Raw genomic sequence first — 13,548 nt, 5'->3', positions numbered from 1 at the left:
GTCCTTCACACTCACACCTTGCCTCTTTACATTAAGTTTTTGGGTGTGTTGTTTTCATGCTGATAAAACCCAAAGATGTCAAGGTAAATACAAAGGTGTGATAGGAAAGGATTATCAAGTTAACCTGCACTGCTATTTTTTGATTGGCTTTAATACTAAATAGTAGATCAAAAGATATCTCTACTTCTTCCTCCTGACTCAACTCTTCTGGAAGGCACAGCCATTGGTTGTCCAAGTGGGGAATGTGAGCATACGGTGAGACAAAAAAAGTTCTGATATTTGAGATTTGTAAAGGAAGGGAGTTGAATATTGTGAAAGACGGTGTCATGAGTTAACTGGATATGAAAAAATAAGAATAAGTTAGCCACAGACAAGGAAATCATTTCTGAGATTGCCTTAGTTTGTAGCCCAGGTAAGCAGAGAACTTATATGTGTCAGAGACTGAGTCAGGGGTTTGGTATGAGGCATATTTGGCTTAGAATGTCAGTTCTACCTATTAAGAGTTTCATGATCTAAGAGAGATTCCTTATTGCAATGTTGATGATGTGGAAACTGAGAAGGAAGGAATAAAATAATCTTTATTTGCAAAACTTTGAGTCACTATAAATGAATTGTCTGGTACACACATGGTCCACTGCTTAAGTCCACTGCTCCCTGCTATTATGGACACGAGATCATGGAGAAATCATATATGTATATATTTGTTTTTCATCTGAGTGATACCATCATATTCTGCAGCTAAAGAGCTATACAAACCTGAATGCATGGCAGGTTGGAATCATTCAGGTGTGAAGGAATTCCTTCTGGTAGGTTTAACTGAAAATTCTAATTTGCAGATCCCTCTCTTCTTGCTGTTTACCCTTATTTATTTTATCACTCTGGTAGGTAACTGTGGGATGATCATATTGATCTGGCTAAATGCCCAGCTTCATACTCCAGTGTACTTCTTCCTTAGCAACCTCTCTTTTTGTGATATCTGCTATTCTACTGTCTTGGAACATAAAATCCTGGTTGACTTCTTTTCAAAACGCAAGTCCAGCACATTTTCTGGCTGTGTTCTACAAAGTTTCTTTTTTGCAGTGTATGTAACCACAGAAGGCATCCTCCTGTCTATGATGGCTTATGAACACTGTGTAGCAATAGTCAACCCCTTGCTGTATACAGCCATTATGACCCAAAGGAATTGTATTCAGATGGTTCTTGTATGTTTCTTGGTGGGGCTCATTAGCTCCCTGACACACACGATAGGTTTGCTCAAACTAGACTTCTGTGGTCCTAACATTGTGAATCATTATTTCTATGATATTCACCCTCTTCTGAGGCTCTCTTGTTCAGATGCACATAACAATGAAATGCTGCTTTTGATATTCTCTGGGGTCCTTGCAATGTTCACTTTTATTATCATCATGGTCTCTTACATTTGCATCATCATTGACATCTAGAGAATCCACTCAGCTGAGGGGAGGCTCAAAGCCTTCTCCACTTGTGCCTCCCAGCTGACTACTGTGACTTTACTCTATGGGTCTGTGACCTTTAGTTACATCCAGCCAAGCTCTCAGTATTCCTTGGAACAGGAGAAAGTCTCTAATGTGTTTTATATTTTGCTGATCCCCATGCTAAACCCACTGATTTATAGTCTGAGGAATAAGGATGTGAAAGACGCAGCAAAATGGTCAGTATGGCAGAAGAGAACCTCCACTTGACTCAATCTTGTCTATGGCTTTGCAAACCTAACATTAATCTAAAAATAGATAGACTTTCTTTAAAATTGTATCACAGATACAATCACAAACACAACTGTAATCAAGACTCTCTCATGCAATTTGAGACACAAGTGTTGAGTACAAGAAGACTATAAATCATTCGATTTCACTATTCGTTTTTTTTTGGTGACTTAATAGCTTCATTCTTGAAAAACTGATATTTTTTTTCTAACAAATTCTCATGATAAACTCCGAAAGAGCTCACCATGGATTTCAAAGAATCTGACATTTAATCAAATCAAAAGAATACTCCAACAGTAGGCATTTATCAAATACATTGCTATGCCAGAGAAAAACTGAAATGTTTCCTTGGCATGGCTTTCTTAGATCATACCATTATTTTTTGTTCTAAAAATGCCATCACTCAAGTAAAAATATATTCTTTAATTTTGCATTTAAATTGCATATCTTAATAGTATCTTAGAAAAATGGCTTAGAAAAATGTCTATTATAAACTCTCATTAGTTATAATTTGTTCATTCAACACATTTTTATTGAGTTATGTTTATTGTACTCTGTGTGATCCAAACCTAAAGAGATTTAAGGTATGGAGCTATAGCTGTTAGAAGATTGACAATGGAGGAATATGATAAGTGGGAAGGAGTATTAAAATATAAGAAAATATACGAATTTAGTTCTAGCATATATTTCTAAAGCAAAAGCAGTAGAAAGTATGCCTGGCAAGTTATTTAAGGCCATATGTATGTAGGTCCATTAATGCTAGTATAACATGTTTTAGACTCTCTCAACCATTAATAAATAAAACTATCAATGAAATGCAAATAGTATGCTTTAAGAAATTTCCCAGGATATTACTGTTATCAACATTTTGGAAAGTCAAAGAACAAATTAGGGAAAAGTTATCCTGATATGGGTAAGAAGTGTTGCAGGTGAGCAATACAGAGAAGGGGACAAATTCAAGAGACATTTCATGAAAATCATCCACAAGACTAGAGAAATGATTAGGGTTTCTTTTTCTTTTTTTCTTTCTTTTTTTTTTTTTTTTTTTAGAGAAAAGGCTTTACATGACTGGGAGGTTTTGAACCTGTGTCACTAGTTAGATAAATTGGTTAAGAGAAAAAATATATAGATGTAAGATCTGCACATCATTAGAATTTCTAAAGGAAGTCTTTCTGTGAAGAGAGTGTAGCCAAGAACAATGCCAAAGAGGTGAGAGTTTTCCTAGAATGTTCAAGAAATAACAAAAGATCAGAACTGGAACAAAGAGGGAAAGAAGAGGTGAAGCAAGAGATGTCACCAGAGAGGAAAAGAGGCCCAGATTACGTCTGGTATATGTACAGGCTTTGAATCTGAGTGAAGAAAAAGGCACAGTGGGGAGTCAGAAAAGTGACATGATCAAACTTACAACTGAACAAGCTCATTCTGGCTGAAGTATAGAGAATAAATAGACCATACCATGGCAGAAGTGGAAGACAGAAGTCCAGGAATGAAGATGCACAACAATTTAGCAAAGAGTTGATGGCGTGTTAGACCAGCGTTGACATGGTGAAAATTGTGAGAAAAACTAATACAAGGTATTGTGCAGATGTTAGACCTGGCAAGATGGTGAGGGAAAGAGAGGAGTCAAAGATGACTCCAAGACTGTTTTAACAGGCAAATAAACAAAATACAGTAATACATCCAAAAACCTACAATGTATATATTTTTTCAAGCACATACAATATTTTCCAATTTGAACATATTGTGGGGCCAGGAAAAAGTCTGAATACACATCAAAGGATAGTGTATACTAGTTCCATAACAGTGAACAAGATACTTAAATTTGCTAAACACAATTTGTTTACTTGTAAAGAGAGAATAAACATACCACTTCTAAGTTTTATAGATAGATAGGTAGATGAATTAGATAGATGATAGATAGATAGATAGCTATACAAATATAAATATAGATACAGATATGCATCTGTTAAGAGCTGAAGTTCTACAAGAGAGAAACAATATGAAAAGTTGTATAGTTCAGTCAAGTTCAAGGATCTTGGACTTTAAATAATGAGTCAAAATATTGCAAAAAACAATTATGTGATACAGTACACTGAACAGAACTTGTAGAGTATTATGGGGAGATGACTATGTTACCTAATGTTAGATCTCAAAATTTGAGAAAGCATGAATAGGTACTGGATATTATAAAATAATATTATATAATTATAATGCATAAACAAATACATGTATAAATTTATTTTTAATTTATAAAAATTTACTTTTTTTAAAGAAAGGGTTTATGTGAGTGGGAGATTTTGTATGTGTCACTAGTAAGATAAATTAGTTAAGAGGAAAGAAATAGATATAAGATCTTCATGCCATTAGAATTTTATGTCTATATATAGATGAGATGAGAGAGAAGTTGAGAGAGGGATAAAACAAATGTAGCAATTGCAATTGGTATTTGTAGCAAAGTGATACATGAACGATTGTTTATTCTTGGAAATTTGTATTTTTCCTGAATCTCTTCTGTAAGCTTGACATGTTTCAAAAAAAAAGTTGAGGAAAACATAGGGAAAAGTGCTTATAAGATGAGAGACCACTTTTACTTCTGGATGGATGGTTGTAGTTAAAACAGCATTTATGCAAAAATAACAAGAAAAGCAAGATAAGATACATATGTTATCTGTTGATAAAAGTGAAGAGCTGTTAAGGAAGAGAACTGAAGTGGTTTAGAATTTAGGGAGGTGTAAACTTTGAGAAGTGAGCTAATTTTTGCCTTACTGATGCACAGCACATTGGAAAATGCAGTCTTGTGGTGCATGGCGGGTTCTGCAAGTGTTCAGAGGAACCAGTGGAGTTTCAGCAGATGCTTTGCAGGTTTCACTACACGTGGTTGTATTTCCTCTCACAGCATTAGACTATTCTGCACCTGAGCAGGCTCAGAGACCAAATAAGTAAATAAACAGATAGAGGGACAGACAGACAATAGATGATAGATAGATACATAGGTAGATAGATAGATAGATAGGTAGATAAATGATTCGTATAAAGACTGACTTAAGTGGAGAACTTCTGGAAAGCAGAGAGGAACTTTTGGCAGTGTCTCAAATAATACAAATATTAAAGATTGCAATCCATCAAAGGGAGGGCTACAGATTCAGATTCTGAACCTGTGTCCTATGACTACTCTGGGGAAAGAGAAAACAGTGGAGATTTACACAGTCTTGCGGTCTGACAAGATGAACTGGGTTATCTGGGAGCTTAACCACACAGCTGTTTTTCCCCACAGGAAATGGGATGGGAAGGGGGTTAGAAGGGTCTCAGAAGCTGGTTCTGGGCCACAGAGGCAGACTGACATCTTTTGCACTCTTGTGGTGCTCAGAAGACACCACGTCCTGCTAGAGGGAAGAGCTGGCAGCAAAGGTAGTGCAGGTCTCCTCCTCAAAATGTTTGCCAGATTTTGATCCTGCTTTTACTCAGGCACAGGAGGGCTAGAATTTTCTTTCTGAAGCACAAGGAGATTCAGACTCTGGAGACTCAGACTGAGCTGGAAAGACAAAGTGAAGTCTTTCTCAGTCTCTAGGTGCTTGGTTGTTAACATCCCACCGGAGACAAGAGGCATGCATCAAACACAAGGCCAGTAGCCCCCTCAAGATATTTGCTGGAATTTGAAGATGTGCAGGGAAAGAGGCTAATTTCATTATGAAGAGGCCTTCATAATGTTAAAACTGGATTTTCTGCAGTGTTTGAGGGCTGGAGAGAGAGAGAGAGAAAGAGAGGGGCCCGTTTCCTAATCAATATCTTGGGAACTCTATATCCCAGAATAGGGACAAACTGGAAGAAAAGTGAGTTCTGACTCCAAACCAGTCCAGTCCCAGCCCAATTAATAATTAACAAAGTGAAGCCCTCCTGTGTAGAAAGTAATGTTGTCTCCAGTTTCTATGAACATTTTATTCATAGGCAATAAGCCAGAAAGTAAGAAAAAGAGTGAAAAAAAGCACAGAATAAAAGCAGGACCATAGGACATCTAAATGTTGGAGATAGAAGAAGACTTCAAAAAATATTATGATTAACATTAGAGAAAATAGAGAAAAACTTAGAAAAAATGTTTATGATGAAATATTTCAAGAGAGAAATAAATTTAAATGGAAACATTCTATTCTCAGCATCTATGAAGTGGCTATTTTAGATACCTCTTATAAGGGGAAACATGCAGTATTTGTCCTTTGGAGACTGTCTTATTTCACTAGGTATAGTGGCTTTCAGTTTAATCCATGTTATTATCCATGTTATGCAAATGGCAGGTTTTCTCTCTTTTCTAATGCTGAATAATACACCATTTTATGAATATAATTACATTTTCTTCATACACTCTTTAATGATGATGGGCATTGTGTTGTTTTCATATTTGGCTTTTGTGAATAATGCTGAAATGGACATGGGATAGCAGGTATCTCTCTGGGGGCAGGGGGAAATGGGGAACTGTTGTTCAATGGGCATAAAGTTTCTCTTATGGGAGATGAATAAATTCTAGACATCTGTAGTATAACATACAGCTTATAGTTAACAATACTCTTTTGTGTACTTGAAATTTTGTTAAGAGGTTAGATCTTACATTAAGTGTTCCTACAACAACAAGAAAAAAGTCAAACAAAACAAAGCGACAGGAGGATACTTTTAGAGATGTTGGATATGTCTATTACCTAGATTGTGGTGATGGTTTCATGGATGTAGGCATATGTCCAGATTCATCAAAATCTATGTATTCAATATGTGCATTGCTTTATATAGCAATTATACATCATTAAAATTGTTTAAAAGAAAAGAGAAACAAATGGCATTGTAAAATGAAAAAAAATCCCACAAAAGCTGAAAATAAAAGCTCAAAGGAAGGATTTAACATGTATTAGAGAAAGCATAAGATATTGGGTTGGCCAAAAATTGCCTTCGGTTTTTAAGTAAAAATAAAAGACACATTTTTTATTCTCACCAAGAATTTAACCAAACAGCATATTCACACTTTTGTTTCACTACCTTCTGCCATTTTTCAGGCAACTTCATAATTCCATCTTCCCAAAACTTTTTATCTTTTTGAGCAAAGAACTGTTCCAGTTGCCTTTTACAGTATTCCAGGGAATTGAAATATTTTCCATTAAGAGAGCTTTGTAAAGATCGAAATAAATGGAAATCTGAAGGTACAATGTCTGGTGAATATGGTGGATGAATCAGAACTTCCCAGCAAACTGCAACAGTTTTTGCCTTGTCATCAAAGAAACACACGGTCTTGCATTATCCTGATGGAAAATTTTGTGTTTTCTGTTGACTAATTCTGGACACTTTTCTTCGAGTGCTGCTTTCAGTTGGTCTAGTTGGGAGCAGTACTTGCTGGAATTAATCATTTGGTTTTCTGGAAGGACCTCATAATAGAGGACTCCCTTCCAATCTCACCATATACACAACATCACCTTCTATGGCTGAAGACCGGCCTTTGGTATGGTTGGTGGTGAACTTAAATAGGAAGGAAAAATGATCCTAAATTTGTATTTACCTAATAACTTGCTTCAAAATACTTACAAGAAAGGTAGTGAGAGTGAGATAAGAAAGTGAGATAGGAAAAGAAAGTGAGATAAGATTAAAAAGAAAGGATATTTTAGCTCTCTACCTGACTAAAGTGTATGGGTTGCCACAAAATCTGAATTCATTGTAACTTTGTAGCTTTACAACTTGTCTCTGCTACAAATTTTAAAACACGTGAGTCAAGCATTTAATTCAAGAATTTATTTTCAATGATCAAAACAAACCTATAGAAATCAGGAGAAAGGCAATGATTTTTTTAAATACACAGAACTTCAACAAAAAAGCAATATACTGAAGCTTGTTGACACATCAAAGAATGGTAGGATTTTTAATGTTTTCAGATAGCCACCAAAGTGATATCACTTCATGCAGATCTTTAACTTGATGAATTTACAAACATTTCATGTCCAAGGCATTACAGTATGAGAGTCTCGATTTTTCCCATGTACCAAAAACACATTCATCTTAGATTCCAATGACAAGGGAATAATCAAAGGTTAAACTTGCAAGTGTATACTGAAAGCTGCAAAAAAGTACGTAGGAAATGACAGAAATATTGCTTATGTATATAACATATGCTTATACATACATAACTATCAATCTAGATGAACACACACAAAGCTGTTAACTGTTAGGGCATTTCTATTTCCTTAAATTTTCAGTATTTTTCAAAATTTATCCAATATTAACATATGCCATTCTAAATCCAAAATTGTGAAGTGCTGAGTTTTTCCTTAGCTGTTTGTGTGTTTGTCCTTTAAATCAGCCAAAAGTAATTTATAAAACACAAGTGAATATTCTTTAAGAAAAGACATTGTGCAATAATACTCAGGAATGTGAGTGTTCTAATGATAATGGCCAGCATTTATTAGTACTTCCTTAAATGGTTTACATCTATTATCTGGTTTAATCTTTACAGTAACTCCATGGACCTGTACTTATTATTTTGTGCAGTTGAGGAAACTGGAGGCTTAAAGTTTCAGTGATTTTAACGGGTTATACAGCTGGAAGGGTAGCAGATCTGGAGTCTACATCCTGGAATGTTTGTTTCCAAAGTAAGTACTTATGATCATTCTGCTATATTGCTTCTCCACAAAATGAATGCGATGATTTCTAAAAGTGTTATCATTGTTCCCAGAAGGGAACTCTTTTCCATCATAAAATTCTCTGAAGTGGATTATGCATGGGAATGTGTATGATATAGTTTAAAAGGTGACAACTATATTTTTCATTTGCAAATCAGTTGCCTTTAAAACCACATATATTTAGACCATAGATTGAACATGTTTCATGGTTTCCAAATACAATGTGGACTTCTAAAAGCATATTCTTAGAAATGCCCAAGATCATATTTGGTCAAGCAAAGAATGGTTCAACAGAAGAAAGAAAGAAAAGAAAGAAAGAAAGAAAGAAAGAAAGAAAGAAAGAAAGAAAGAAAGAAGGAAGGAAGGAAGGAAGGAAGGAAGGAAGGAAGGAAGGAAAGAAAGAAAGAAAGGAAGGTAGGAAGAAAGAAAGGAATGAAGAAAGAAAGAAAGGAAGAAAAAGGATTCAACTGTTTCTGGAAAGAGACCAAAGAAATACACTACAGGGAAGAAAAAAAAAGAAAAAAGATGAACTTAAACTTTAGTATCACTGTTATTTTAATTGCCTGGAGCCCTTTCTCTTTGGCATAATTCTAATGAGAGCATTTTTTACTTCTTTGTTTCTAAGACTATAAACGAGTGGATTCAGCATGGGGATGACAACAGTATAAAAAACAGAAGCCACTTGATCTTTTCCCAAGGAGTAGGACTTACTTGGTTTTAAATAAGTAAAAGTCAGAGTGCTATAAAAGATGGTAACTCCTAGCAGACGGGAAGCACAAGTAGAGAAGGCTTTTTGCTTCCCTGAAGTGGAAGTAATTTTCAGGATAGTAGACAGGATGGACACATATGACACAGATATTGTGAGAAGAGATACCATTAGGGTGGAGCCAGCGAAAATGGATATCGTGATTTCAGTGTCATGTGTGTCAGTGCAGGACAGGGCTAAAACTGGGGGTGCATCACAGAAAAAGTGATAGATTATATTTGAGTTGCAGAAGTGCAATCTGTTCATGCAAAGCACATTGACAAAGGCGTCCATAAAGCCAATCAAATAGGAACCAAAGACTAGGGAGAAGCAGCGTCTTGTGGACATAACAACTGGGTAATGCAGAGGATTGCAGATAGCTACATAGCGATCATAAGCCATTGAAGAGAGAAGAAAACATTCAGTGGCACCAAGGAAGACAAAGAAATACATCTGGGTGAAGCAGTTCAGGTATGAAATACACTTGGTGGAAGTCAGTAAGTTTTGTAAGGTTTTAGGGGTGATGACAGTTGAGTAACTGAGGTCAAGAAATGACAGGTGACTGAGGAAAAAATACATGGGGATGTGAAGCTGCAGATCCAGGTGGATTATCAACATCATCCCTGCATTCAGCAACACAGTAATCAGGTATATCAGGAGAAATAGCGTAAAGAGGACCAACTGGATCTCTTCAGAATCCGTCAATCCCATGAGGATGAAGTCAGACACATGTGTGCTATTCCTTCTACTCATACTTTTCAAATGCTCTAAACTGTTGAGAAATCAAATTTAACACCGAGCAGGAATTACTTCAAAAAGATTTTTTGTTTCTGTGAATGACATGATATATTTATATTAGCTTAATGTTTCCAGGAAGTGCGGATAATGAGGGCTGTACAGTGTATGAAGAGAAAAATCTTAATTTGATTGCCAAATATAGAAATAGGTATAAATTGACATTTGGATATAATATAATAAAAGCTAATATATTAAATAATTAGAATAAGCCTAACACTGTTCTAAATGCTTCCTGTTATTAATGCATTTAATCCCCATGAGATTATTAGACCATATGTAGTACTGTTAGCCACTATTTTTTTTAGATGAGAAAAAGGGCACAGAAAATTTAGGTAACTTATTCAGAGCTATTAAATATTGGCTCTGTAATTCTACCAATTTAGATTGACTCCATAGAGCATGTTCATAATACTATGTTCCCATTTGTAATTAATTGCAGCAAACCTGAGGAAAAAAATGATATACAAAAACAATGATAGAAGAAGAGTTTTAATGCACCATGTACTGTTCTTTTAAATCAATATTTAATACTAATGAAAAATAAATTTCAACCTTAGTGGACTTTAGTAGGGTGTATTAAAATTATAGACCATATATTAGTATTAATTTCCAAAGTTATGATGTTTTCCAAACTTGGCCATTCAAAATTAAATTTCTTCTAAAATTATATTGCTAAAACATGCACATTGATTGCAGGCCCTGATTACATCAACTCTATATTTCAGGTTTCACAAATCCTGGCATTAATTAGGGCACGGTCTAAATGATATCTATATGCATATTCTTCTGATAATGTCTCGGTTTTATTTGATCTTAACTAAAACCTTTTAATTTTGAGAATAACACTTACCGGGAGCCAATGTTGGTGAAAAAAACTCTTTCTTCCAATATTATTTGTTTATAAGTATGTCAACCTCAAATTTTGCTCACAAATAAAATATGAAGACGATTTATGTAACATAATATTCTGTAGTATAATATAATTTTCTTTGAAATAAGTTCTTTTTAAATTTTAGAGCACTCATTTTATTTTATTCTGAGGGAAAAATAAATCAACATCGAAATTTTCTTCAGCTCCTGATTAACTGTAAAATTTGCCAGGAAGTTATGTCTAAAAAGAGTTTCAGGGATCTTCTGGGTACATATGTAAGCAGAGCAGAGTATGCCTTGCCTTTCACCCTGATAATTTGAGTACCTCATATACTGGGGATTGATAATAATGCAACATTTGGTCATCCCTGTGGACCAGTTTCCAAGGAGGATTGCTTGGCATGTCTCCAAGGAAAAAAGTTCAGGGGCTAAATGCAGTTATGCTAGGTTTTGAGAAGCTAGTTGTCTTTTCCCTTAGAAGCCACACAATGAAGAGCCTAATTGTTTAGTCTTCCTTTGTGATGCTCTAAATTGATACCTGGGGTGGTAGAGAAACTATTTCTAGAGAAATACTTAATTAGTCTATGACTGAAACCATCAGGGATGGAATGGCGCATTTTTCACAGTGAAACTTTTATATTTAAATGTATGACACTATTATAGGGTAAAAATGTTCATTAGAAAGAAAATTAAAATATAACAAAATTCAAAGAATGATACAAAAATAATTCAAAACTGTTGTAACATTTTTTTGTGTGTGTGCGGTACGCGGGCCTCTCACTGTTGTGGCCTCTCCCGTTGTGAAGCACAGGCTCCAGACGCGCAGGCTCAGCGGCCATGGTTCACGGGCCCAGCCGCTTTGCGGCATGTGGGATCTTCAGAGACCGGGGCACGAACCCGTGTCCCCTGCATCGGCAGGCGGACTCTCAACCACTGCGCCACCAGGGAAGCCCACTGTTGTATAACATTTAAATGAATTTCTCCAAATTTTTTTGTTCATGGAATGTTTATTTGTATGCCTCTAGATTTGCATAATTATTATCACACAGCATATTCAGTATCCATTCTCATTTTGTAACTATAATTTCATAATGTAATATGACCAATGTTATACTATCCTTTTATAAAACCCATAATTTCATGTATTGTCCATTGACTGATACCCCATAACCAACTTCCCTCTAGGAGTGTTCATCAGATCTTAAGTATTTTATCGAGGCTTGTTTATCCAAGATGAGGGACCAAAGGAAATCTCTAAAAAGGGATTAACTTCGAATCAGATTAAAATATTCTTGTGAATTTTTCATTAATTCATGATAATTAAACCAATTTTCATGTAGATTTAAAAGTGACTCTTACAGGAAAACCTACTCATACTCCAGAATTTCAGGAGGTAATTTGTTGGTGTGGATAATGGAGTTACTTTTGTATGTATTGTATGAACTTTGGAAGGGCAACTCGACCATCAAAACGAAGTGCTGCTAAAACAGATGTGAAATAAAATTCATGTTTTATGGCAAGACGAGAAAAATTTAATCAAAAAAGTTTTTCTCTGGGCTTTGACCTCCTCTCTCCCCTTTACTCTGCCTTATGTATCTGCATTATGCATTGACAAAACCTCCCCCATCATCAGAAGTACCTACTCAACCATAAAGAACAACGTTATCCCAGCATCAGCAAGACAACTCCTTAAAATATAACAGTCCTTCTTGATTTTATATGGGGCCATGATGACCCATGACACATTACTTGCTTTGATCTGAATTGTGTACACTGCCAATAATATGTCATTTAATGTTCAGCCCTCTGTTTCCAAAATTTAAATAACTGTCCTTTGACCTCTAATGGGGAGAACATTTCTTGGAGCTTTATGAGGGGTTGTTCCCAGGTTATAATCCTCAACCTGGATTGAATAAAATTTTCCATTTCCTTCTTAGAGCAACCAGTTAATTTTTCATTGACACAGGCTTATTTGCAGATTAAAAAGCCAGCACAAACCTAGTTGACAATAGGTAACCTTGGGAGTTAAGTCAAATGAGAGACTAATGGTAATTTTCAATGTACATGGCCCTCAAAAACCATGGTGACTGCAAAATTACCAAGAACAAGTTTTTCATGCTTAATATTTTCTAACATTGAAACTCATTTTGTTCATGTTTTGTGTTATTTATGATTTCAGGCTATTCTTATACCATTTACTGTGTCATAACAGAATCCAAAACCTGATCAGAGAGTTTTTAAATCTCTCTTGATTTAATGATGATATAGTTTCATTCCCTAATTCATTACAGTTATAACTATGCTATACATATATATATATAGTTTTCTTTTTCTTTTTTCTTTATTCTAGAATGATAGAAAGTGCAAGAGGGATAAATATGAAGAGCATATTGAAAAATGTACAGGGAAATTTAATTATATGGGACATTTAATCATAACTGAACAAATAAAATATATTTCTACCTCTTATGATTAAAAAGAAATGTGTGGCACAGTTTTCCTCTTAGAGACTAGCAAGGAAACATTAAAATATAAAAATAAAAATTAGATACATAATTATTCATACTAAATAAATATAATGTATTGAATTTATCTACAGAAGAATACATATTCAATGCAAATGAAAATAAAAATAATACATACAATTAGAACCAGGGTAAATATAAATAAGATTCAACAGCCATAATGTTTCACACAATTATAAAAATTTGAGCATTGTAGTTATAATGCATGAATGAAAATTACAGGTAGAAAAAGAAAGAAA

General features: G+C 34.9%; 2 protein-coding genes across 2 annotated transcripts; one reads left to right on the top strand and one right to left on the bottom strand.

Moving 5' to 3' along the window:
• Positions 1 to 699: 699 nt before the first annotated feature.
• Positions 700 to 1,703, top strand: LOC309808760 (olfactory receptor 5J3-like; the record flags this gene model as incomplete). Its single annotated transcript, XM_082629353.1, is given in 2 exon segments — positions 700 to 1,439; positions 1,443 to 1,703. Coding segments are annotated over 2 exon segments (936 nt in total). The 5' UTR covers positions 700 to 764.
• Positions 1,704 to 8,921: 7,218 nt separating this feature from the next.
• Positions 8,922 to 9,869, bottom strand: LOC309807523 (olfactory receptor 8H1-like; the record flags this gene model as incomplete). Its single annotated transcript, XM_082627247.1, has 1 exon — positions 8,922 to 9,869. The coding sequence occupies one exon, from the start codon at positions 9,867 to 9,869 to the stop codon at positions 8,922 to 8,924; it is 948 nt and encodes a 315-aa protein (XP_082483373.1).
• Between the last annotated feature and the right edge of the window lie 3,679 nt (positions 9,870 to 13,548).

Source organism: Mesoplodon mirus, assembly GCF_964341445.2.
Source record: "Mesoplodon mirus genome assembly, chromosome: 7".
NCBI lineage: Eukaryota > Metazoa > Chordata > Mammalia > Artiodactyla > Ziphiidae > Mesoplodon > Mesoplodon mirus.
The sequence above is the reverse complement of the archived record's forward strand: the minus strand, read 5'-3'. Positions and strand labels throughout refer to the sequence as shown.